The following is a 26,310-nucleotide window of genomic DNA, read 5'->3' on the forward strand; positions in this document are numbered from 1 at the left end:
CGAGCACCTGACTAGAGAGGCCAGCCTGAGACACTGCCATCCAGATTGAGCAACCATGCCCCGCATCTTGTCTAACCCTAATATAGGTGGACAGGACACTGAATGGAGACAGGAGATGAAGGCGCCTGCTGGGCTTTGCCATGGTTACACAGTCGTGATAGGAGGCAATCAATGACAGAGTGAAACCTGGAAGGGACCCGAAGGCCAAAGCCTTCATTTTACGTTTAAGGAGACGGAGGCTCACAAAGGTTAAATTACTTGGCAAGGTCTAAGAAGTAATTACTGCGTGAACCTTTCTCTAGGGCACTTGATTCTTAATCCAGAGTTGCCCACGTTTAGTAATTGAAGACAGCATGATGTCATGTGTTAATTTCTCAAAGAATTAATAAAAATATTATATTAAAAAGACAGCATGATGTGATTCATAATGACTTTAAATATTCAAATAATTGATTTATTTTTAAAGGCAATTGTTTAACTTAAATGACTGATGAGTTTGATAATGTGCACTTCTTTGCTTATGGTGTGCACAGGAGTAATATTCAATGGGATGAATGGAAGACAGAGACAACCTCAATTATGGTTTCAATATGCAAATTTAACTGTACTAAAAGACATGGGTCTCTTGAGGAAAATAAAATAATCCCCAATTATCTCATTGATGATTCTTACTTTTGGGTCACCTTCTCAGGAAAATGTGAAGTGAAGGCATCTCCTTAAAAAGTGTGTGTGTGTGTGTGTGTGTGTGTGTGTGTAAAGCAAACTTCAAATTCTTAAGTTTCAATTTAGCTCTCCTTTATGAACATTCAAAATTAAGCTGTCCTAAGAGTCTGGGGGCCATGAGATTATGGTAGGACATCCTCAGTGAACTTTTGCTTTATAATGTAAAACTACTTTACACTGGGACAAGGAAAACTAATCGAAAAGAGACCAATATGTAGGAGATACTTAGTGCTCTTCAGAGTGAGCATAATGATTGATCATGCTGTAACCCAGTGCAGAAGACTCTGACCTACTCACTACAGGGAGAAGAATCCACCTGGGGAAGGGAGGAAGAGCCCTAGCAACAGGCTAGAATCAGTATGGGAAGCAGCTCCCGCAGCCTACAGGGGAAATGCTGGTTCGTGTCGACCTTGGGAATTCTCTGCTTCTTCACTCCTGCTCATCTGCCTTGCTCCTCTCTACTCCAAGGAGCCATTCTTCTTTTAAAAAACATTCCTTCCGGGCTGGAGATGGAGCTGAGTTGGTCGTGTGGTTGCTTCAAATGCTCGAATGTTCTAGATTTGATCCCCATCACGACACAAACTGGGCAGGGTGGCACACTCCAGAACTCAGGAAGTGGAGACGGGGATCAGAAGTTCAAGTCATCCTTGGTTACAGGGTGAGTTCAAGACTAGCCTGGGATACATAAGATCCTGCTGCCTTTTTTTTTTTTTTTTTTTGGTAATATTTTCATTTGACAGTGTCTTTGGTTTGGTAATAAAGCCTTCTGGGTACCACCCCTCTCTCAGTGCCAGAATAAAGCTTTCCAGGTGCTCATTACTTTGGGTTTGGAGGGAGAGAACACCTAGTGATTTTGCCCAAGAATGCTGACTATACTGTACTGAGTTACTTCTTGTTCAAGTTTTCCTCCTGGCAGTCATTTTAATCAGCACTTCTCCTATTTAATGAGCTTGTAGTACCATTACATAATCACCCAGCTCGCCAGATTAATGATGAAAAGAGGAACTGATTTTTCCAGCTGCATCATTCGAAGTAAACGTTAACTTTCTTTCTGAGTCCTTCGTCTAACAGCATTAGCGTGACAAATATGTCTTTCTCTAGCATAAGTAATTAGAATTTAATCACTTTAACTGCATCTTAATTACCCCAAATGAATTGAAAGGACATTTAATAGCAAAGATTAAATTGCCTTAATGAACGATTTCTGTGACTCCATCAATACTGGAATCACGGTAGCCGCTCCTCACCCACTCATCAAGAAGCCTGTGATGAGCGCCACTGTCACTAGGTGGCATTGCTTCACAAGCTTGTGTATCTATCGCCCTCCCTCCCTCGCCCCCGCCCCCCAGTTCCTCTGCCTAAGAAGGCAAGAAGAAAAGGAAGTGAAAAGCACATAGTTTGTTGTGTTCTTCTGACAACCTCTCTTTTTTAAACATCATCAGCTGTTAAAAGAAAGGAATTATTGCAGAAACTGTCCATTCTCATTACCCCACGACATATGCAAAGAATCAAGGGTGGCAGGTACCTTGGAGCCTGGCTGAAACTGAGTTGCTCTCAGACAATTATGAACATACACGCAGAGCTTTTTGTCTGTTTGCTTTGTGTATGTGTGTGTGTGTGTGTGTGTGTGTGTGTGTGTGTGTGTGTTTGTGTGTGTAGTTCTAAAGTATGTGTAGAGTCCTAAAATAAGCTGATTTTGGAAGAACAGAGCCAAAGGCAGATGAGAACATCAGCCTTGGAAGTACGGGTGGCTTGGGCCTTCCTCCAGGCATGGGTCCCAGAGGGCCAAGCTTACCCGCAGAGCACATCTAATGAGATGGGCCTTTCCCATCGATAATTGTTTAAGTGAACAAGTGGATATATCCATGAGAGATGTGAGCTTCACATCTGTTACCACTCTGCCTGCTTCTTTGGAGTCGAGCAATTAACAGAAATCTTGCTTATACATCTGAGAAGAAAGAATGTTTCAGAAACTTTTCTTGAGAGCCTGAGAGAAAAGATTTACTCTCCAATTTCAAGAGCTTTGTGATGCATGGACCTTGTTAAATGGATGCTTAAGATAGGGAGTCAGGCTGGGCGGTGGTGGCTCATGCCTTTAAACCCAGTACTCAGGAGGCAGAGGCAGGCGGATCTCTGTGAGTTTGAGGCCAGCCTAGTCTACAAATCTACAAAGTGAGTTCCAGGACAAGCATGGCTACACAGAGAAATCTTGTCTTGAATAAAGAAAGAAAGAAAGAAAGAAAGAAAGAAAGAAAGAAAGAAAGAACGAGAGGGAGGGAGGGAGGGAGGAAGGAAGGAAGGAAAAAAGATAGTGAGTCAGATGTCCACATTCTGGGAGCATTGACTATAGTCTGGAACTGGCAACAGAAGCCAGTGGTGTAGGATATGCTTGGCCAGTGTCATTAAATTGGGGAAACTGAGTCCAGGGCATCAGTACATTCCAGTGGAGTGACTAAAGACAAATTATTTAACTCCACTACAGAAAGCATCAGAGAAAGCAAAAGTAACTACCACACACCATATAGACTCCCAGACCTCCGTGCACATTAAGATCACTTGGGAGCCTGGGTCACACCCCACTCGATTTCACACCCTACTTGATTAGATTGGAATATCTGGAGTTGCAGCTAGACATTAGTTGTTTAAGTCTTTAAGTGATTTCCATGTGTAGTAAGACTTGTGAGCCACTGGCATAGACAGAGTATTAGGTGGGAATGCCTACCACAGCATGCAATAAACAGGTGAACAACCAACTTCAATTCTCTCCTTTTTCACTGGTATGGCAGCCCTGATGAATTATCCTCTAGGGCTGGGCTCTGTTCAGCTGTTGTCTTATTAAATCAATGCATTAAAGGAATGGAGATGTTCTAGAAGCTATGTGTTCCATTGTAACATCTTTGGGAAGAGACATATGTAGATGATAGAACAGTAAGACCAGATACATAATTGCATGTCTGCATCAAATGGTCAGATTGTCACATGATTGGCCCAGTCACCTGTCACCCCAGCAAGAAAGTAAGCTTTATCAGAGTGTTTCAAAATAAAAACCTGTAAAGTGGATAAAATAGGAATATATGCTAGTGTACTAAACTCATTTACATTAGAAATAAGACCTTCCTTCTTCATGGACTGTGAGACTAACATTTTCCATGTAGAAAGAACATGGCAGTCTTCTGAAGGTACTCACTGGTCTTATTCAAATGTTGACACACAGAAAATGATCTGTGATGCATATGGGTTGAATTTTTTTATTAGAAATGTATTTGATAACAAGCATAGCTTCATGAGATCCTCTTTCTGTAGCGACCCTTGGTTGGGGGGGGGTATTCAATTTTATGAAAGCGTGGAAATCTTAGTATTTAAATAGGGTCTGAAATGAAACCAGTTATTTCACTTTCCAGCTACTGAGGTTGAGTTACAGAAATGAGTGTGTGCTTAAATACTCCACTATATGCAGTTTGCTGAGAACACTGGGCATTATCACTTCAAGGACGTGGCTGCCACTAACTATGGAAGCCGAGGAGTGAGACACCTGGGAACCTCCTTCTAAATTACCCACAGCCAGCCACTAGAGTTGAATATTTCCTTTTTACAAGAAAACCAAGAATGGATTTTTTTTTTTTTACCAGTATGCTCTGTAAGAACTGTTGCTTAGGAGAACTTTGGGGACCAGCGTGTTTGATTAGCTGAATTTGCCACGGATGTGGAAGATGATGACATCAAACAGCTAGTGTAACAACCTCCTTAAAGACCTCGTAGATTAGAGATGACTATAGATTTTCCCCAGCACGGATCAAAGGGACTGAATTGAACGTTTTAGCTTAATGATCCAACTCTTGTCACACCCACAGGGACGCAAATTCCGATTTTATATGCTGGTGTGCACGCGCCATGCCACGTAGGGACAAACCAATCAGCCCCTGGTCTTTGACGACGGTTTTGATCTTTTCGACGACCCGGCAGGGCCAGTGTTTATTCTGGGAGGGGCTTCCTGCTCTCACAAACTTCGGAATATTAGTTGTTAATGTTTCCTTGCTACAGCGTGGAATCCTGTACCATCCCAGCAGCTTTTTTAGAGACAGAGTGCAGCCCAAGGCAGCGAGGCGGTGGGGCTCTGTCCAGCGTCCTGACTCTGGGCCAGGGCTCCATGCCTGCAGGCTCCGACAGCCTTTCACTCACCCCGCGGGATGGGAAAACAAAGGCTTCCAAGCTTAAGGCCCGGGGGGCTGCCTTCAGACTCACTCAGGCCAGTTTGCTGGGAAGCAAGCAAAACAAAGGAACTGTTAATCTGTGCGGACAATACTGGTCCCAGCTTCCTGGACTTCAGACTGCCAGGGTCACCTCTGCACTCATTGCTCCTCTTAGGTAAAAATATGTCGGAGAGCATAATTCGGGCATGGAACAGAAACTGCCACCCTTTCTGGGTAGGTTAGAGTTCCGGGTGTAATTGGTAGGGAAGGAAATTGTGTCTTCCTCGATGGGGCTTTTGTTAGGCATCCTCTTCCTCCTCCACACTTTCTTCCTATCAAAATACTGCTCAGAAAAATCTTCAGGACAAGGATGCTCTAAAAACAAAGCCTCAACCAGCATTAACATCTATCTCCTGTCCCCTCGTCAGGCGGCCACTAGGGGGCACGCGCAGCGTCCTTAGCACAGCCACCCCAGCTGCAGCAAAACGAACCTAGGTTCCGAGGTCCGGGAGCGAGAAGCCACTTCATCTCTGCCTCTGCCGAGCTCACGCGGGGCAAAAAGCTTCGAAGACAGTCACGTTGTAGGCTTTGGATGGCTTTACTGCCACGACCTACCTGTACTATTGGTAAGGTTCTCTGTCGGTTGTAAGCGGCTGGGTCTGGAGTGACCGCAGTACCCTGACTCTGGGCATTCGGAAATGATACTCAGAATTATTCAAGGATCTCCAGGCTGCATTTTAGGGGAGGGAGAAAAGGTAGGCAGCTTCTGAACATGCCATTCGGTTTGTTTCTGGTGGATGTCCTTCTGTGAAGGCCACAAGATCAACACACCGCAACCACCAGGTCTCCTTAAGCCTCGGAAAGCAGGCTTAGCCCGCTACAAAAACTACAATCGCTAATTATCGCCACAGGCACCTCTCAGCCTCATTGCGCTTCCTCTCCTCATGGGATGTAGCTGCCCCAACGAAAAATGCACAAAGGCAACTATTGTCCCACCGAGGGGACAGATAAAGTCTGTGAGAAAGATGTTGCTCAGAGCCTTCTGGTAACTGTCCCCAAGTCCTTTTGACTTTATAACCGGCTGGGGTGTGTGTGTGTATGTGTGTGTTCCGACTACCCCAGTTCACCCCCACCGTTCATCCCTAGAGGCTCTGGGACTCTCGGTTGCCTCCTGATAACGGGTTATCCCTTAGCCATGCTGGGAGAAAGCCATCCCAGGCCTTGACCTCAGCCTCCAAGGCGGACACGGTCGGTCGCGCCCTGCTGGCCCTTTGTTCAAGCGGCAGAGGGCTAGGAGCAGCTGCATCACGGGAGAGCCACGGCGCAGGGCGCCAGGAAATCGGTGTGGCGCCGCCACCTTCTCCTCCCACTCGGGAGCCCAGGAGCCGTTCCAGCCCTGGCATCTCTCATACCCAGTCCTGGCCACCCCCTTCTCTCTCCACCCAGAATTCTTCAGGGGTTGAACCAATGCGGTTCCTAGGGCTCAGCCTAGCACTCCTACCTGGCAGCACCAGACGCTTGAAATGTCACCGATCGGGATAAATATTAACACAAAAGCAAATGGACGTGTGCAGGGCCAGTTATCAATCAACCAGACCGCAAGGCCACTCATTGCAAACACTGCCCAGGTTGGGTTGGGCAAGACTTTCTCAGGGCCACTTCCAGGTAGAACCCCCCACCCCCCTTTGCCCCCAGCTTAGATCTGCCTCTGGCACAGAGGGGCAAATACCGGACCGCAAGGGGGCGAAGTACCGGGTGCTGAAGGGCAGGCCATCTTCATGCAGGGCTCTGGAGGTCTCCTCACCTCTGGCAGGGTCTGTGTGCCCGGCACACAGCCTTGCCTGGGCTGAGGACCTGGGCCGCCACCGCCACCATCTCCTGGGTGCACAGCGCTAGAGCGGCAGGCACTCACTGGTGGGTGTCTCTTGCAGTCTCTTCTTGCGCTGTCAGCTCCCGCTGAGGGGCCAAAGCCTCCTGGAATATTTAATTGGAGGCTAATCTCCTCCTGTCTTGATAGACGCCCACGTCAGAGGCGGGGCACCCAGCTTAGCTTCCCCACCCCACTCGGGACCAGAAGCGGCGGGCGTCTGGTCACGCTGCGTTTTAATGAGGAGCAGCAAGCATTACGTTGAGGCAACATATATTGATTTTTAAAAGGTAGTTAATTTGGTGAGAATTTCCTCCAGTCTTTCACCAGCGCTTGTAATTTATACACCCTTCTGGCGCCTCCCCAAACATACTGCCACGTGCAGGGGATTTTGACCCTCCAAACATGCTGCGTGGAACACGGGGCACAGAGGGGCAATGGAGGAAACTGCCCTTCCACTGCTGAGTGAAGGAACTAGGTCGGGCCTTTAAAAGGGGGTTGGGAAAAGATGAGGGTTTAGTCTTAAGTGCAACAGCAAGCAAAGCTGCAGTGTGTGTGTGTGGGGGGGGGGCGCGGGAGGGCTGGTTAGCAGGCCCTGAGTTCCTGCAGTTGCCACGGGAAAGCATCAGGCTGTCAGTCCTTAGACTCTGTCACTGAGACCTGCTAGTCACCATCCCAAGGACCAGAAACTGACCTCTCTTAAGAAGGGGCGGGGGGGGGGGGCGGGAATCAAGGAGCCAGCCGGGTTGGTTGTTCTTTAGTGACTCAAAAACAGACTGTGACTTGCGAGGCAGAAGGGATGGTTCTGGGTTTCTTGCATGAGCGCCTCGCCCCCTCACTGAAGACTTAGGCCCGATCCTTCTCACTCTTTGATGTTACAGAAACGAGAATGAAAGGTGGTGCTCTGCTCGCTCTGTCTCAGGACACCCAGTGTCCTTGGGTTTGGTGTCTGCTGGAACCTCCTATTTTCCACATATTCTAGGAAAAGGCCACATGCTTGGAGCCAAGAGTAACAAACAGAGCTAGCCATTGGGACCTAGTGTACAGACACCCTTTGATGACCTCCTGGGTCCCATGAGCACCTGCTCAGCACCCAACTTGTGCCTTTGGTGTGCAGGTTCTAGAACTCGGCCTTCATTCACAGGGCTCCCCAGTACCAAGCACCCCCCCCCCCCATCCCCAGCTCAGTTTTCTTATCTGGAGGTCAGAGGGTAGACAGGCTAGGTTTCCAGAACTAGGTAGGTACTCAGCTCAGCTCAGGACCTATCCGTTCTTCCTTCCAGGGTGTGACAGAAGACTAGGTGGAGTGTCCCTGATGTCTGGAGCGTCTTCACCAAGTGATGGGATGGGACTTTCCGTGAGGGAGTACGCTTTTTATCCACACTTCCCGTGCCCCACACTGACTAGCCTCAGAGCCCTACCTGCCTGGAAGTTCCGGAGCACTGGCTTCAAGCGAAGGTGTTGGTGCTATGGAAGGTTCTGAAGGTGGAGCAGTTAGTTGGGAGAGCAGCAAAAATCAGCTGCCCCGCGGGGAATCAATGAGCCCAGCAGGGGCTCCACCGCTACATAAAGTCATAGTGGAACCGTGCGGCTTAGGCGCGGCGTTCGGTCGGCCCAGGTCCCCCTGTCCTTCGCCTCACCAGAACCCTGGGCGCACTAACCCAAGCCTGCCTTGAGAACTTTAGAGCCAAGGACTGAGTGAGCTAAGCCGGAAATTCTGGGCGGTCAGAGGCTGAAGCAGGGTGGTACCTACCACCAAAGGCCTCTAGAGCCCAGATGCAGGGAACACTAGGGTAGCCTCGCGGGCTAGGATCCCAGGCTCGCCCGCACCTGCCTCTTCCCAGCTTCTCATTGGCAGGCACCGGGTAGGGGGAGGGGGGGGCTTGGCCTCATGCTTTGATTTTAGTCCGTGAAACGGCTCAGTGCCCTCGGCTCAGAGCGGATTGACTGTCTCTCATTCTCTAGGGACGAATTAATGGAGAACGATCAGTTAATTAACAAACCCTGATTCCAGCGTTTACCTTTCCCTTCACCAAGACTCAGACCTGGGCTCAGGGCTCAGAGGAGGCTGTGTGTGGCTTGAGGCGGGGGCTGGGGAGTGGGGGGACGCGGACACAGGAGTCAATCAACGCGGCAACCTCCACCCAGGTCTCAGGAACACAGTCCGCCCCTAGGCTGCCCTCTTCTCGCGTCTTCAAGGGTCGCCGACTGTGTCTGAATCCCTGGTGCGGTTCATCATCTGGGCTCAGCTGTCCACTAGGTCTCTTGGTCCACTAGAGGAGTCAGGCCTGGCGCTTGCACTTGGCAGCTGAGACTTTCAGCGCTCAAACATCAAACAGCCTGCTAGAGGTTTTGAACTGGGAGACCAGCTTGCTGATTGGGGGGGGGGGGGAGCATTTACACACTCCTACCCAGTAGCACCGAGATTTAGATGAAAAAAAAAAAAAATCACGAAAACGAAAAAGCGAGTTGTCAGCGGTGGTCCTTGGGCTCAACCGGGAGGTTCCTGGGGACCTGGTCACTGTTTGTCTCTGTCCCTCTCCTTTCCACGGCCGCAGCGCATGTGTGGAAACCCTTCCAAACCAGCCCGTCAGGCACACATCGCCTGCAGGTTTGGAATCTGCACACACCCTATCGAAGTGCGGTTCCCCGGACGCGCGGCGCCAATACAACGGGGGCAAGAGTGGGTGGCCGCGGCCAGCTCAGCCAAATACTGACTGGTAGCTTGAGTAGTGCCAGCCCCGCGCCGGGTATGTGCAGTGAGCAACCGGACCCAGTTTTAGGCATCCTTCGTCCCTTCCCAAACCCGCTGGGTTCCGCTGAGAACCACACACCCAGTGTCCCACCAGGTTCCAAGAGTCTCTCTCGGCCTGCGGCTCAAAACCCTGTAGTTCTGTCCCCGAGCACAAATGCGACCCCCAAGTCACGGAGGCCGCCTTGTTCAGTCTTCGAAGCCTCCCACAGCCCAATGCACTGAGCTCCCGAAGGAGAAGGTCGGCTGCCTAAGCTGGCTCTTCCAGGTCTAGGGGAGAAAGGGGAGGCGGAGCGGGACGAAGCGCGCCCAGCCTTCTCTCATTCCCTCCCACCTTCAATCCCTTATCTCGCCCACGCGCCCATCGGCTCACCTGCTAAGCGGAGCGCGGACATGCGCTGGAACTCCGGCTCCTGCAGCCACTTCCACATTCTCCGGAAGGTCTCCCGGCCCGACTTGAGTTTGCTCCAGGGCTTGGGGTTTCGCAGCAGGTCCGAAAGGGTCCCCTGGGAACGGCAGAGCACCCTCTGCGCGAAGATGGCCTGTGGGATGCTGTAACGTTTGAGCTCGGTGGTGATACGCTGCGCCACCTCTTTGGTATTGATCTCTTCCATCTGCCCTGAATTACTTCCATTGCTGACCTGCGAGCCGGTCACCGAAGGGTTGGGCTCCCGAGCTGTGCTCAGGAGCTGTCCGTGGCCCTGGGCATTCAGGTGGGCATGGGGATGGTGCGGAGGAAGGCCGTTGATGGGCACCATGCCGGCCGAGGTGGGCGTGAGGTGCTGCTCTCCGTGGCGACCGAGCATGGCAGGGTGGTGGGCTTCAAAGCCATTTGGGGTGAGCATCTTGTCGGTGGGCATAGCCGCTCCAGGATGAGCATAGTGGGGAAGCCCTTGCTGGGAGTTGTGAATGCTGCCCAGACCGGAGCCAGAGAGGGGCGAGAGGCTCTGGCCCATGCTAGCCACGTCCTTGTGGTAGGGGGTATAGAGGTTATTCATGGAGGCCAGCCCGCGTTCATCCCGCATAAGTGTGAAACTACCGCTCACGTTGCCCGCCAGGCGCTGGTGGTGATGTGGGTGGTGGTGGTGATGGTGGTGGTGATGGTGGTGAGGGAACTTGTCGGACACGGTGGAGATGGGCGGCAGCGGCTGCAGAGGGGTTAAGGTGGTGTAGGTGGTCGGCATGCTCATACCTGGGGGAGTTTCACAGGCCATGGTCATGGTGGGGTGCAGGGGGCCAGCCAGGCTGTGCTCAGGGGCGCGGTGGTGGTGGTGGTAATCGCTGCCTCCGCTGCCGCCGTCCAGCAGGGACGCCATGCCCATGGAACGCGGGTGCGCGGGAGGCAGGTGGCTGCCGCGGTGCCCCACGGAGCTGCGCGCGTGAGGGCTGCCGCCCAGCAGGTCGGCAGGGGCGGGCACCGGCTCATGGCTCACCCCGTGCAGCTCGCCGATCGCCTCCATGGTCAGCTGCGCGTTCATCGTGATGCGGGCGAGCGGGCTGCAACATCGATGTGGCCGGGCAGAGGCGGCGAGGGGCGCACGGAGTCCAGTCTTCACATCGGCAGCCGCCGGCGACTGTGGCCTTTCTTCCTCTCACGGTGGGGAGCTGTGTCTCTCGCTCTTTCTCTGTGTGTCTCGCCTTCTCTCTTGCTCCCACCTTCCCCTCTGCTTGCTTTTTTTTTTTTTTTTTTTTTTTAATATTAATTTCCAAAAAGGATCCGCGCTGTTGGGAGAGCGCGGTGCCCCTAGCCCGCCCAGCCCGGCCCCCTCACGCCCCTCTCTTTCTTAGAATCGTGCTGACCCCGGCTCCCTTGACGCGGCCCGTGCGCCTGCCGCGGCTGCTGCTTGCCCGGCGCGCCGCCCGCCAGCTCGAGCCATGGCTCGGTTACTGTTGCAGACTGTGGCCGCGATTCGGTAGCCGCCGCCGCTGCCGCTGCCCGCCCTCACGCCCGCCGGGCGCAGCGCGCATGCGCGCTCCCAGGCCCCGCCCCCTCGGTCCCAGTGCACGGGCTCCGTGACGTCCCAGTACAAATGAACCCGGGTGGGGGGGGGTCGAGGTGGGGGGGGGGAGAGAAAGAGCTTTCGAGGCGGCGCCGGATGGCCCCGGGGCGGTGCGCACGTGCACGGGACGCGCGCAGAGCGCGACCTGGAGCCGCTGCCACTGTCCCGGGAGGCTTTGCTTCCTCCCCCTGGTCTTCCTCACTGCCTTCCCCTCTCTTCCCAGCCCGACTCTCTTGCCTAGCTTCTGTCACTGTGGACCAGTTAGGTGAGAGAGTTAAAGCCCCTGGGTCTGAGTGGCTGTTTGCCGGTGCAGGTCGCCCGCGAGGAGCCGGGGTGGCGTGGGGACTGTGCCATGGCCCTCGCCCACTCGCCCACTGGGCTTTATTCCCTGGAGGGTTGCTGGAGGTCATTCTCCAACCTTAAATGCCTGGCCTATGGGGCCTGGGAGGTGTATACTTTCAAGCCTGTGTTAGCCAGGCCGCTGTTGAATCGGCGCCTATGATCCTCCCCGGTACTCCTAGATCCATCTTTCCCCATCCGAGCCATGGGCAGAGGAGCACTCAGTGCCTTGAGTCCGGATCGAGGCCACACCCCGCTGTTCCAGACTTCAGAGGAGGTCTTCCACTATGCTCCCTATTAAGGCGGCTTTCCACTTCGGTTAAGCCTGCTGGGGGGGGGGGTCGTAAGGGGGACAGCAGAGAGTGCCTGGATGGGCTCCCCGGTTAACATCGGGGGCTGCTCTCTCTTAGTTACTCCATAGCCTTTCCAGAAGAGCACCTAGAGGCTGCTGCTGCTCCGAAGGAGTACCCACGCAGGCAGAGTGCACGTGGCCGCGCGGGTCTCCGCTTGGCCCGCAGGGACGCCTTCCTCTTCCCGGCGTCCCTGCAAGAAGCCTCCAGATTTGAAAATCAATTCAGCTCTGGGCATAATTGCGCCCTTGTCACAGTCACGCTCCAATCCGGAATTGAACCCGGGCCTTCAGCCTGGTGGGGACGCGTGGGGAGGCCCCCAGTGTGGGACACACACCCGGCCGCCACATGCCGCGGCTTTCTTTTATTTACAAAAGAAAGAAAGAAAAAAGTCCGTAACAAAAGGCAGAGCCTTGTCTGCTTAGGTGCTTTTATCCCTTGGAGAAAGGACAGATGTGCCCATTGTCAAACCCTTGGCAGTTACGGCCGGGTCAGCGCCGAGCCTCAGCCCGGGGCTAGCGGTGTTCACAATAAGGATAGCCTCGAAGCTGGGCTTCCAGGGTTCAGTCACTGAACAAAGTGTCTGAGGCCTGCTAGTCGCCAAACACAGAGCCCACCACCGCCCGTGTTTCCTTCCCCAGAACCGTTTTTCAGAGAGGTTAGGATTGAGTCGTGATGGTGGTGGGGGTCTGTAAGAAAAGTTTGGTGGGGTGAACCCTGGGGACGAAATCCCATCAGCTAAGGCACAAACGAACTCATCTCTGAGCCCAGGTCCCTGCCACCAAAAGAGCAAGATCACTCCCGGTCAGTCAAGGTCAGTGGGTACACTAAGACTTCCTAGAATGCTAGGCTCCGGGACTGACTGAATCTTCTGGGTCTCATCATCAGAAAGGCCCCCATCCTACCCAAATAACTGCTGTAGATCCTACTTCCTGCCCACTTGGTCATGGCCGTTTAGGAATCTGGAGCACTTCCCCCAGGAAAAAGTATTTTTTTTTGGGGGGGGGGCGGGGGAGTCCACTGGCCAAAACCAAAACTACACTAATTTAATTTATTATCATCTCTTCAGACACATTCAAGCATAAAATATTTTCTATCTAGCGAATCAGCTTCAGAAGGCAAATCCACCGTTCCTTTCTTATTCTTGAACCCCTTTCCCCTCTCGTATAAGACCACAGGGTGAGTTAAAGCAATCCACGCTCAACTGTGTCTGCCACCGTATTTTAATCCCATTGAAATGATTGATCTGTCCTCACGATCCTCTCTTCTTGAAAGACCGTTCATTTGAAAAGTGAAAGAAATCAGTACACAAGTTGTTCGTGGTGTTCCTCCCCGACTCCGTTGGAGACTGGGAAGACCTCCTTCGTGGAGACTCCTGGCTGAGGCCCTGGAGCCCACGCGGGAAGAAGGGTGGGAACGAGGGAGCTCACCTCTGCCCACGCACCAAAGGGGCTTTGTCAAAAGGTGGCTTGTTTCAGCTTCGGTTCCCAAAGGAGAAAGGAAGTTCTGGAAGGATCTTTTGGCCTGGCTCACTTCAGTGTTTGACCCCCCCCCCCAACAAGAAGCCACTCTTGCACGGCAGTAGGACTTGGTTCACGAATCTTCCTCTTCCTCCTCCTCTTCCTCCTCCTCTAGTTCACACCTTTTATTGCACGGTTTTCCTGTAGTTGGTGAGTCAGAAGCAAGGTGTTTTTGACCTCTCAGCAGCATTTCCTGTCATCGACTATGGAGTGTAGAAAGGATGGTCCCCCACCCCTCTGGCCTCTGAGGGATTGTCAAATGCTAGGAGACTGGGGTTATCTTTTGTTATCTTGTCTTCTTTTCTTAGAGTTCCCAGCACAAAGCTTGGCTCCCTTAGGTGTACTCCAAGGGAAGAGAGAATTAGAGTCTGTGGAAGAATGCCTTGAAACTGGAGAGGTAAGTGTGTGAGGTGGAGGGAAGAGTTATATTTAACAGCTTTGGTTCTAAGCAACTGCAGGACAATTAAAGAAAAAAATGTCAAAAGCGGTATTAAAACATGTGTTTTAAAAAACAGGGGTAAAAGGCTCGACTCGATACTTGTTACAGTATTTTCGTATTGGAAATGAGCTTTTGTGCTTCTGGGGATTGAACCTAGGGCCTTGAGCTAGGCAAAGACTCTATTATTGATGTTTATTTTGTAAATGTCTCAAGTGTCTGGGAGTGGGTGGGTAAATGAAATGTGTCCTCTGCTAAACAGGCTTCAGTTTGCAAGGAAACATCATCAGACTTGGGGAAAAGGCCATTCTTGTAAATGCTGGCCACACAAGGTTCTCTAAGAATGGTCCATGTGATTCAGAGTCAATGGCTTAGTTTTCTTTGTGAGCAGTAGAGATGTAACATATGGACCATTCAAAAGAAATGCTTCTAGGCTCTCGGGGGGCCATCAGGTGCTCGGTTCCCATTTGGTATCTGGCAGTCCTGGGGTTCAGCAAATGTCCCTACCTAGGACTTCAGGGTGAGAGACCCTTACCCTCAGCTTCTGAAGCCCTCCAGCCTTTCTGAAGCATGCAGAGGCTAGCATGAAACTCCCAGGGAGGGACATGTGGGTGGATTCTGGCTACAGCAGAATCCTTGATAAATGGGGTGAAGGATTTGATTCTAGATGCTTCCAACAGGGTTCTACTGTCGTCCTCTGGAGTCTTTCTGTCTCTGGAGAAAATTTATTCAGAAAATTGCTGTTGGCGCTTAGAATAGACAAGAATTTTAGAACAGGTGGTCTGATGGTGCATTATTGAAAAAAAATTAAAACAATCTCAAAAAAACCCCCCAAAAAAGAAAAAAAATTAAAACAACAAATTAATTCCCAGTTCCATGCGACGTGACACCGTTTCCCAACCCCTTTCCTCTGCACAAAAGGGAGGGAGGAATAGTGTCTTCTCATTCGGGTGGGGCTTCTAATGCCCCATTTTCAAACTTTGTGCCTCTATTTTGTGCCTATATAGTTTTCATTCCTCTGTCTGGCTAACCTCCCTTTTCCTTTTTTCCCCCTAAATATTGTTTTGCGCATGAAAATGATTTTAAACCGAGCACTTTTGCACCACCCAGTCTTTCATCTCCTCCCCCCATATTCCTCAAGAAGATGCCTGCGGAAGAGCGGTCAGCTCCCTCTGACCCCCACCTAACTCCAGGAACTGCTTGGAGCCGCCTCGGTGGCGGTGGGAGAACTGACCACGCAGAGAACATCTCTGGTCACTTCCTGGGCAAGGAAGAAAACTGCCTGTTCTCCTGGGACCGAGTGAACTACCAACGGAATCTTCTGGGTTGAAACTCTTTCTGGGGGTCTCCTGCTTTGGGTGTCACAGAGGCTGTGGGACTAAGGGAGAGGCTTCTAGCTCCAGGGTGGCGGGTGGCAGAGCCCAGTGCCGGTCAAGATTAGCCTTCTGTAGAGTCTGACCTTCAGTGGATTTTTTTTCTCTTGGTTAGAATTTTATGTTAACGGAGAGAGGTACCCTACCCAAGGTGGTGAGGGAGCCGGTGAATTTCCCAGATTTGGGGCAGCGGTGAATACTCTTTTTCCAGTCCTTGTCCTCTGGAGGTCTGCGATGGATTAGCAGTGGCCGTCTGGTGGTGGAGAGTGTCCAAACTGGGAATTGAAAGGAAGGGGTGAGAGTGAGGACCCTCATGTTGGCGACTCAAAGCGACTCAAAGTAAGGAAAACTCAGAAGGGTGGACGGAGGGCCAGTTGTACTAACGCGATGCTCTCTAGTACTTCTCCGACGTGGGGAGCAGAAGTCACCAGCCACCATCCGGCTGAGAGCCCCAGATGCACAGGGCTTAGACCAGCCAACCTACCCCAAGCCGGGGGCCGACGCACGCACGCCCACTTGGCGAACTCCACCGTCGCCCGGCAACGCCGCCGACGCAGGCCCAGAACAGCTGCACTTGGGAAGGAGGAAAACTCTTTAAACAAATCATTTTGGTGTCTAATCAATTAGTGTTTGCGAAGTCAAGTACCATAGATTTAACAGAATAATCGTTACTGCCCTTGTCTTTATATGACCCACAGACACCTAGAAGATTTAAAAATAAAACGCAGGTGTTCTGAGCGCCTGCCCTCTTGCCTTCATCTCCCTCCTCGGCCTGCTCTGCGGGGTTTGGATTTTGCTTTTTCCAAGCTGGGGGACTCATATTTTACTTTTTCCTTTACTTCCCATACTTCACCTCCCTCCACGCCCCCTCCCCATTTCCGACCCAGCCCGCCTTTCACAAATCAGCCACCTTATCTCTCCAGTCCCCACCCTCGGTCTCAGACCCAGAGGCTCTGTGCCCTGGCCCTTTAGTAGGATTATGGAGTGGACTAGAGTCCCCTGCTCCACCCCAACCTCCAGACCTTGGCTTTCACGCGCCTTTCAGAACCTGTCCAAGACACAAGGGGTCTCGTGCTTGACCTCCAGTTTCTACGGAGTTAGGGAAAAGACCTTGGCCTGGATGTGGGTCTTGCCCCATAAATACAACCCGTTGGTCCCCCCCCCACGTGTGTGTGTGTGTGTGTGTGTGTGTGTGTGTGTGTGTGTGTGTGTGTGTGTGTGTGACGCTAAAAGGAAAAAAGGAAGAGTACAAAAGCTTTGGTCCATATCCCATCATCACCCGACTGGGAAGAAAGGTGTGTCAGCCGGTGGGATTGAAGAACCAAGCCAGAGGTTTGCCATGATACAGGGGACTGTCGGATGCAGGCTTCTCTAGGCCTGGCCCATCCCACGGTCTATGAGTCTGCCTGTAGGGTCTCCAGACTCTTGCGCCCGGCCCCAGTCTTTCACAGATTTCACATGCATGGTTCCATTTGTGTGTGTTAGTGGTGTGTGTGTGTGTGTGTGTGTGTGTGTGTGTGTGTGCATGTGCGCGTGTAAGTGTATGTGTAACTGGGTGAATTCACTAACGCTTTGCTACTGGAGTCCCCATGCCTGAAATGAGGTCTCAGACTGTTGAAGGGATGTCAGTAGGGCCCAAAGACATAGAGGTGGGGGTGTGGGAATACGGACGTGTAGGTAAGAAACTTTGGTAGACCCAGGCAGCCCTGACACCTGATGCACCTAGTTTGCGGTTTTGTTAAATTAGAGGCTGCAGTAACTCTACAAGGAGAGGGTGGGTGGGAGGTGGAACTGTAGGTGAATCTACCTTACCAGCCCCTCCAGTTCCAGATGCCCCCAGACTTTGCTCCAGAGTGTTCCCACCTCACTGGAACTGCCTGCCGCCCCAGTTTCCAACATCACCGGAGAAACCTTCCTCTCAGCAATAGATGATTATAATGTGCTTGACTAATGCCCGTATTTTCCTGTTTAACATACATTAATCCAAGTAACAAAAAATCAATATTGCTAACAACATGGCAAACAAATCCTAGTCCATCTCGCACAAAAAACCTCAGATTTTTCAATCACTCCTACCCCCTTGAATTTGTTAACCTCTGGGGATACCAGTAGCTCCTGACTACTGTGAAAATCAGCCCTAACTTTTCAAAAGCCTGGTCTCTAAAATTCCATTCTCCCCCACTCTTTTTATCATGGGGTGTGTGTGTGCAGAGGCACCATGACACTCTATGCCCAAGACACCTCTCTTCTGGGGTCATTTCAGAACCTCGAGTTCTCTTAAACCTGTCATACTGGGCGCCAGCAAATGTCTAAGGTCACTGGACAATATTCTGGGTTTTCTTTTTCTCTCGGGGACAAAACCCCATATGCAGTAGATTCCAACATTTTCCCAGCGTAGGGGATCCTACACTTTGGTCTTCTCCCGTTTTGTGCCTGCCCTAGCTATCCGAATCTAATGTTAGCTGGTGGTTCTTGTTGTAAGCTTAATGTAATTATTATTTTAAAAAACTGGTGTTTTCCACCTGGAAGAAACAAACCAGAGGGGCCGGCTAATGAAGGAACTTAGGTTTGCAAAACACCGTAAATAATTTATTATTGTATTTCAAGGGAAAAAATAGCTTTCTTAAATCATCCCCGCAATATAAATGGTAGACTTACAGTATGGTCCTGGTAAGTCTAAATTTTTAAAGGAGCAATATTCAAAGAGACATAGATGTCTGTATTAATTATTTATTCGCCGGTGCCTTCCTTCGTTTCTGACTTATTATTAATTAGGCGCCTCTAGTCTTTCACAGAGCGCTCCACTGAGCCGGTTGCAGCTTTAAATATGAATTAAAAGCAAATCCAAGCTACTGTAATGCGAAAATTATTCCGTGTCTTGCATGGCAGAGATGAATAGCTGCGTGGATCAATACCGTGAAACTCGGCTCCCAACGACAAGGTTATTGATAGTTCGTAGTAATGACATTAATGATGGAAAAAGGGGAATGACCGCCCACCCTCCTTGGAAACTTTTTAGCCACTGAAACCCCGCAATAAAAATGGGAAGGGGGCAGGAATCGGTCTTAAGTGTAAGAAGAAAATTATTTATGAAACCCGGATAAACGACTTCGGAACTTTGATGCATTTGAACCTAGAGCTCTTGGCTTCTGGCGGCCCTGGCTCCAGCTGGGGAGACCGCGAAAACCCCAAGCTGTGGAGAGCTGGGGGGCCGGGTGCGCCACAGCAGCCTTAGCCTCCGGTGTGCAGCCCTTCTGCCCGGTTCCCCGCTGGGAGAGCCCTGTAGAGGCGCCGAAGACAGAAGCCTCTGGAAGTGGGTGGAAGCGGACTGGCGTGAGGTCGGTCCCCGCTGTCCGGGCGGCGACCGGAGGCCGAACCTTTGCGGTCCGGACTTTGGCCTGGGTTTTTTCCTCGGGTTGGCTTAGCCCCAGTCCCCGAAGAGGACTGCGGCCTCCCGGGGGGGGAGGTGGGGGGGGAGGGAGCCTGTTGGACAAGGCTGTCGCGCGCGCAGCTCGCCCCGGCCCGAGTGATGGGAAAACTGTTCGAGACCCCGCAGGAAGCCCAGGCCCCGCACCCCACCTCCCCTCCCCGCTACCCGCTGGGTTAACAGGGCCTCGGCCTGGCCTGCGGCTGCTCTGTAATGCCGGGCGCCCCAGGCATGCAGAGCAGGCAGGCTTGGGTCTTCACCCACGTCGGGTCCTCTGCGGTCACTGAGGCTGCCAGTCCCAGCATCGACCCCTCTCCCTGTCCCCTAGCGGAGGCCACAGCGAGAGAGGACGCGTGCAGTGAGCGGGGATGCGAAAGGTTACATCCTGACCCTGCGGGGCTGCAGAAAAGGTCAGCGCCCTAGGGACGGTCGCAGGCCCCTGGTCCCTCCCCCCTCCCCCGTAGGGCGCTCAGCAGCCCGGTCCCCTCCCCCAAGCACGAGGACCCGCCTCTGGGGGCGGAGGTCGTGGTGACCCTGACAGCTACGTGAAGGGCTGTGTGTGCCCTGGATGCCGGTCGCTGCCGGCAAGCAGGCCTGCCGCGTCCTGAGAAGTGTTTTGGGTTAGAGTGGATAGTTGGGACGTTTGCTCTGGCCCCGAAAGGGACGAGAGGACGTCCATTGCTGGGAGAGTAGGGGCGACCACAGTTTCCCCCCCTTCAGAAAGATGGGTGATTTTGTATTTTTGTCTATTCGGTCCCCCTCTCTCTGTTTCCTCCCTTTCTCCTTTCCAACATCATCATTCTCTCATCCTTCTTATTCCTTACACCTGTCTCGTTTTATTTTTTTTCCTTTCCTCCTCTACCCTCCTACCCCCAGTCTTACTCGGTGCTTCTAACCTCCTTCACTCGCCCCTCTTCTGGGGCCTGCTACAGGCCTTCCCTCTAGACCTTCCTAGGAAAGGAGCCAGTTACATTTAGTACCAACATCAAGGAATCCTGTTTTTGAAGGAGGAAGGGCAGGTGAGCGAAGGGACCACCTGCTCTTCCGTGGTCCCTTGCTGTTGCCCCTGAAGCTTCTCAGCTAGGTTTTGGCTACTGCCAAGGTTCATCTGGCTGGAGCCTGGACTGGTCGGGAAGAGTTGCCAGGGCCTCACAGGGCCTTGTCGACCTCCTGACACCGGCAAGACTTCTGCGTGCTGTGCTCGTTTTTCTTTCACTTTATTTTATTAATTAAAGGAGGAGATCAAAATGAATCTCAGAGGTCATAACCACTAAAATCACCAGTTGAGCCTTAGCTCTATTTCAGAACAAAAGGGTGGGTGGTTAAGCTGAAACTGGTCTCCAGATAGTTAGGACAAACCCAAACTTCCTGACACAGAGAAAAGTCCACAGTCAAATGAGTGTTTCAGAGAAGCACCCTCTGCACACATACACACACACACACACACACACACACACACACACACACACACACACACACACTGGATACACCAGCCTCATCCCCACCAGGTCTACGAGCAACACCCCTCCACACACACACTGGACCCATGGGCCTCATCCCCATAAAGTCCACAAGCAATGAGTCTTCTCAGAAAGGAAACACAACAGACTGCAGAAGAAAAAAAAGAAAAGAAAAGAAACCCACACTTGATTCTGGAAAAAAATCAATATCAAAATTAGATTTATTGTCTGCTTATGCGATTAAAAATGACAAAGTGTTGGCTTTTATTTTCATAAAAAGACAGAAGGCTGAACAAAATAATTTACTATTGAGTTCTTTTTGTTTCATTTGCCTGGCAAAACCCTGAGGGGGCTGATCGGGCAGTTGGGAAGTGCAATGTTGCAGTCAGGAGCCCCCTGAGGAGAGGCCAGGGCACCTTAACCCGGGGAGGTGATTGCTGCTATGCCGGCCAGAAGAAGCAATTTCCTAATTTCAGATCCGAAGCAACTGAGTCCAGCTGAGAAGTTCTCAACTCTGCTCCAAAGAAATGCTGGGTGACCCCAACATGACCTCAACCCCGGGTCTCAAGTCTTGTTTCCCAAGGTAACTTCCGGTTCAGGATGATCTCCTTTGCTTTTTCCAGACTCCACAGCTCCAGACTCAGCCAGCTACCTGTACAGGAACAATTGCATGAAGTCTGCCCCCCCCCACCCCCGTGTGTGTGTGTGTGTGTGTGTGTGTGTGTGTGTGTGTGTTGCATTCAGAGCTTATGCTGGAATCAGCAAAATGTTTGTTTTCCATACCAGCCTAGGCTAGTAGATCTTTTAACTGTGGCGGCTGGGAGTGTACTTGAGGAATATACTACCTTGGACATGCCATGATTACATCAACAGACAGGGTTCTGCTTGTTTTTAAATGTTTTAAAAGGAAAACAAAGAGGCCGCAATGTGCATCTCCCTCTACACCCCCTAAATCCTCAAGCCGAGTGTCACAATCCACCGAGAGTCTCTTCATCTCTTCTCCACACTCTGTGTTGTCTGTGGTGCCCACTCCCACATTTTCATTGCCTTGGGCTGGAACAACATGGCTTCTTGGACAGTGGCTTCACACACGTGTTTAACAGGCCAGGTCCCTAGGCACCCTTAAATGCACCTTCAGGTTTTAAGGCAGCGCTCTTTGGAGGCGGCACCTGCTGGGACTCATTTAGAAAATCTTTGATGGCTTCTTTTGGTTGTTCTGGAAACCAGTCTAGAGTGCTTAGCTGTGGGACTTGTAGAAATGAATGCCCTGCCAGCCATCTCTTCCGTGGACTCCCCCGGGAGAGTCAGAGCTGAAGGAAGGAGATAGGCAGGCAGCCTTTGGCAGGTCAAGTCTTTGGGTCTCTTGCTTTGGGGCAGCATCAGCTCCTTGGATCTGGAAGGCAGATTCCACAACCGGTGTCCTGAGGAACTCACCTGGCCTTTCCCACAGCCCTCCAAGGCCCTCTTCTTGGGCTCATTTTGGGAGCAACCTGGAGCTGTGAGTTCCAGGGTCCAAGATCAGGCATTCTCTAGGCACAGGCTTCTTCTTTACACAGTTGGACACTGTAGCAGGGACTCTTGTCGTGGAGGCTGGGTGCCCACCGCCAACCAGACTCAGATCTCAGATCGCTCCCCACTCTGTCCACTCTGCAGTGCTGTAGGGTCTTGAAAGAGTGGGAGGGGGTTGAAATGTAGGAAATGATATTCATGTATCAAAATCAAGAAGTTTTGGTTGAGGAGGCATGCACGGTTCAAGGCTTCTTTAAGCATTCCCGCCTGGGTCTAGCTTTGACCAGAAGCCAGAGGAGAAATCTTCCATTGTCTCATTTTCTTCCCCAGACTGGCTAGAGCTGGAAAGAACGTGCCAAACGAATACCCAGCCTTCCAAGTAGGCAAATCTGTTCCAAAGGGGCTGACCTTTTGCCTGAATGGGGGCAAGGCCAGCAGAGTAAAAAGCAGGTTTCTATGCAAGCCCACGTGGCTCCATGTCACCAACACATGTCCATCAATTCCTGCAGGCCAGGGACTGAATATCCTCCATGTTTCCAGCCTTAGCTCTGAGCCCAGAGCTGCCAGGAGTTAGAGTTCTCTCTCCGATGAAAGCCATAGTCAATAGAATTCTGGGTATCAAATGAGCAATAATTTGCTGTGGCTACATGCTGGATAATGAAAGATGTTAGTGGGATCAATAAAAAATGAAAACACTTTTACTTACATCTTGAGTTACAGTTTTAGGAGAGGGAGAGAAGCAACCAGCCCAGCGCTGGGTTCACTGTCTCCTAAGTCTGTCCCCAGAGTCAGGAGGCTTCTTCACCGTCTAACTAGCTCTTCCTGACCCCCGGAGCTTCGACTTTCTCCAGGGTTGACAGGAGAGTAGACTATTTGCATTAAATTAACTCCTCAGGAACCAGTAATAACTTAACTGCCAGGGCTTTCTTCCCCCTCAAAGGCAGAGATAAAATAGTTTCCCACCAGAACTAAAGGTCTCCTAATTGGTTGTAGTTTACTGAAAATGTATGCAAGTGTCTCAAAGTGAATTTGTCTTTTGACATCCTCGGAGCGCAGGCTTGACCAAGATGGCTACGAGCAGGCCCCTTGTCTGCGGTCAGACACACGAGGGCAAGACCACGTATCTAATTCCTTCGGCTTCGTTTTGTGTTGTCAGTAAAAATCTAGAAATTTCAGTTTTTAAACCTGCTTCCCCCACAGATATTAATCGCTCACATCTTTTTCTGAGTTTCATTTGCTTTGTCCCATCTGCTTTTAATTTATGCTGGATTTATTTGTCCCAACATGTTTGCTTTTCTTATTGTTCAATCTCAAACACACTTTTACTGTTTTGGTTGCTAAAGAATCGGCTAGGAAAAAAAAATAGAGAAAACAGCCTACGTTTTTCAAAGATATCAAAACAAATAAACTGAGAAAAATACTCCGTGCGTTCTGCATAAAGCAGGCGCTCCGAAGCCCCCTGCCCGCTCTCAGCGCTGAAGTAATATGAGAAGAATATTTGAAAATGTGTTTGGCTGTCTGCAGGTTTAAATAACCTACCGTTCCTCCCACTACTTTAAACGAAAAAACAAAACAAAACAAACAAACAAACAAAAAAAAACAGAGCACAAATTTAGCCACTGTTGAAGTGAAAGAGATGGTATACCACAACCTTGGGTGTCAAGGTCAGCGGCCCGGTTGTCTTTAGAAGGGTTGAGTTAGATTCAGAGGAGCAACGGAGTAACCTGGGCAGTGTAGAAACGTCAACTAGACGTAGGGGAGAATAGACAGATTCCAGTCGGGGGGTTGCTCGGAGGAGTGGACCCTGCCCGCTCCGTGTGTACAAAACGCACAAAGCAGGTGCGCGGGGCCGCGGCGCGCTGCTCCGGAGTAGATCCGCGCGCAAAGCTCAGTCGCGCGCTCGCGTGCCCGCCACCCGCCACCCGCGTTTACATCCCGCTCCTAGGCCAGCTCTCCGTTCTCATTTGCTGCTTTAAACTCGCGGGGAGGACCTGTTGTTACCCACGGTGGAGGGCAGGCGGGCTCTGGGAGGGGAGCACCCCTTTTTCCGTATCCCGGGCGTGACGCGGGCTCTGCCCTCCGTCCCCCACCCCACCCCAACCCCCGCTCCCACGCTTTATGCGTGGCCACGAGTTCAGCAGAGGACCCGCGTGGCACACCCTGGAGCACCTGGCTGCTCTGACTCCCTATTCTCGGCCCACCGCCGCGTGGACCTGAGAGGCTGGCTTACCGCGGAGGGCGAGTCCGTGCGCATTAACGGATTTCACCGCAGGTTGTTTCTGACGCGCGACCAGGTTTCAGCTTTGCCTCCTAAGAGAGAGGGAAACCCGAGTCAATTTGCATAATTTCAAATGAGAAACGAGGAAATGAGGAGCCCAGTTTTAAGCCCCGAATCTCACCCCTCCCCTATAAATCACCCCTCGCCCTCCCGGTGCAGAACCGGAACAAGTAGCCAGTGTTCGTCGCAGGTACCTTTCTTGGCGTTCATTCTAAAGACTGGGACGCAGCGGCCGCCACTTTCTCCAAAGCCAGGGGCCCGGCCGTTCTCAGGCTTGAGGATTCCTGCAGGGTCGAGGGTATTAGGGAAGTGGGCAAGAAAGCCCACGGACTCCCCATTAGCACCCGGGGTCTGAGTCCCACTCAGAACCCCAAATCTCCTGCACTCCTTCGGCTTCGGCTTTGAGTCCCGGTAAAGATCAATTCCCTCCCTCGCGCGTTGGCTCTCTGGCTCACACGCGTTTGTAGCCGTAAATAAACAGCTAATTCAGGAACCGAAGAGCGAGGGAAAAAACCGGGAGAAAAGAGGTGACCCAGAACCCCAGCGCCGGTCTCGGCTCGCCCCGCGTCGAGCCGCTCCTTTTGCTCAGGCCAGCCGCGCATTTGGGGACGCAACTTGCATTTGAATAGCTGCCTGCGCTTGTTATGGACCCGAGAAAGCTCTGAAAGGGAATCACTATGCAAATTGTCCCAGTTACAATCGAAAGGTTCGATCTCCCGGAGCTGCCTGACGGAAGTTGATGTCAGCTATCTGTGCATTAGGCTTGCGTTACCGCCTTCTTAGGCCTGCTCGCCACCCCCGCTCGCTCCTGCCGGGAGGATTTTTTTTTTTTTTTTTTTTTTTGCTTATGTGTATATTTTCCCTGGTAATTAAAAAAAAAAAAACGTTAAAAAAAGAGGCTGAAGGTGGTTGTCTAGCTGGCTCAGTCCTGGGAGTCCCAGGGGCACCCCAGGGAGGTGTGGCGATTGGGCCCCTCCTTTTTTTCTTTTCTTTCCTTTCCTTCCCCCCCTCCATTTTTTCCCCCTGCAGGTGTTAATAGTGTGCCTGAAATCAAACATTTAGAAACACACACACACACACACACACACACACACACACACACACACACACACACACACTTAAAGAGCTTTGCAGGACCAGGAGGTGGAGGGGTGGTGGTGGCTGGGCTGCCTGTCTGCCTCCGCCAGTCTGCTTTATCCTACAATGCAGGCTGCAGATCAATACCCGCTTGCTGTAATCCCAGTAATTGTAGGGCTCGCAGCTTTTATTTTAAAGAAATAGGACACTGGGACGCGGGCGGGCGGCAGAGGCTCTGGGGTTGGGTTGTGGTGCCTCCAGGAGTCTTTGGGGGATATCTATCTATCTATCTATCTATCTATCTATCTATCTATCTATCTATCTAATCTATCTATCTACCTACCCATTTCTGTAAAACCAGGGATCCCGAGAGCTCTCCACAATAGGGTGGGGGCAGCCCCTGAGCAGCACTCAGGACTTGCCAGGCCCTCCTGGTTTCTGTCTGGGAAAGGCAAATCTGGAGGTAGGTTCAGCAGAGCAGGCCGCTCAGGGCCAGCCCTTCTGCAGACTTGGTCCCTGCGGAGTGCGGTAGGCCTGAGCCTCTTGGCCCTGGGAGCTGAGTCTGGGGTGCACACGTGTCAGATCTTGTCTACAGGGGCCCCAGGACGCCAGACTTTGGCCTAGACATGGAGGGTCAGAAGCCCAACCAGTACTGGACTGCGTGGAGCTTTTCCCTTGGCAGGCAGACAGGGGCGCTAGGACCCGGTGAAGCGGCCCCTGAGGCCTCGGCCTCCTCCTGGAGCCCGGCAGGGCAGCGTGTGCAGCCGCTGAGACCCACCCGGAGCCCCCAGGCCCCGTGGGCCGCAGGCCGCCTTGGCTGCCCACCCCCGGCAGGCAGGCAGAACCCAAGCAAGGCCGCCCCGGCCTGAGCCCCTCTGCTGGCCGGCGTAGCTTCTGGCGCCCCCGAAAATGACCATCTGTCATTCAATTAAGGTTTCAGGGCAGCTGATGGGGGAGCGAGGGTCAGCGACCCCAGGACAAAACGGCCTGCTGCCTCGGATAGGAGAAG

At 51.8% G+C, this 26,310-nt stretch overlaps 1 protein-coding gene and 1 long non-coding RNA gene across 2 annotated transcripts in view; both read right to left on the minus strand.

The window, feature by feature from the left end:
• Window positions 1-11,432, minus strand: part of Onecut1 (one cut homeobox 1) — a 35,920-nt gene extending 24,488 nt beyond the window's left edge. The window contains exon 1 of the mRNA XM_028865224.2: window positions 9,906-11,432. Coding sequence (XP_028721057.1) covers window positions 9,906-11,010 — 1,105 coding nt within the window. The 5' untranslated portion in view covers window positions 11,011-11,432. The remainder of the gene's footprint in view (window positions 1-9,905) is intronic.
• Window positions 11,433-20,627: 9,195 nt separating this feature from the next.
• Window positions 20,628-24,966, minus strand: LOC119089042. Its single transcript, XR_005092889.1, has 3 exons — window positions 24,419-24,966; window positions 24,177-24,256; window positions 20,628-22,596 (listed from the first exon to the last, which is right to left on the minus strand). It is a non-coding gene; the product is annotated as an uncharacterized LOC119089042 (long non-coding RNA).
• Window positions 24,967-26,310: the final 1,344 nt, after the last annotated feature.

The sequence above is a fragment of the Peromyscus leucopus genome, chromosome 14 (genome assembly GCF_004664715.2).
Source record: "Peromyscus leucopus breed LL Stock chromosome 14, UCI_PerLeu_2.1, whole genome shotgun sequence".
Taxonomy (NCBI): domain Eukaryota; kingdom Metazoa; phylum Chordata; class Mammalia; order Rodentia; family Cricetidae; genus Peromyscus; species Peromyscus leucopus.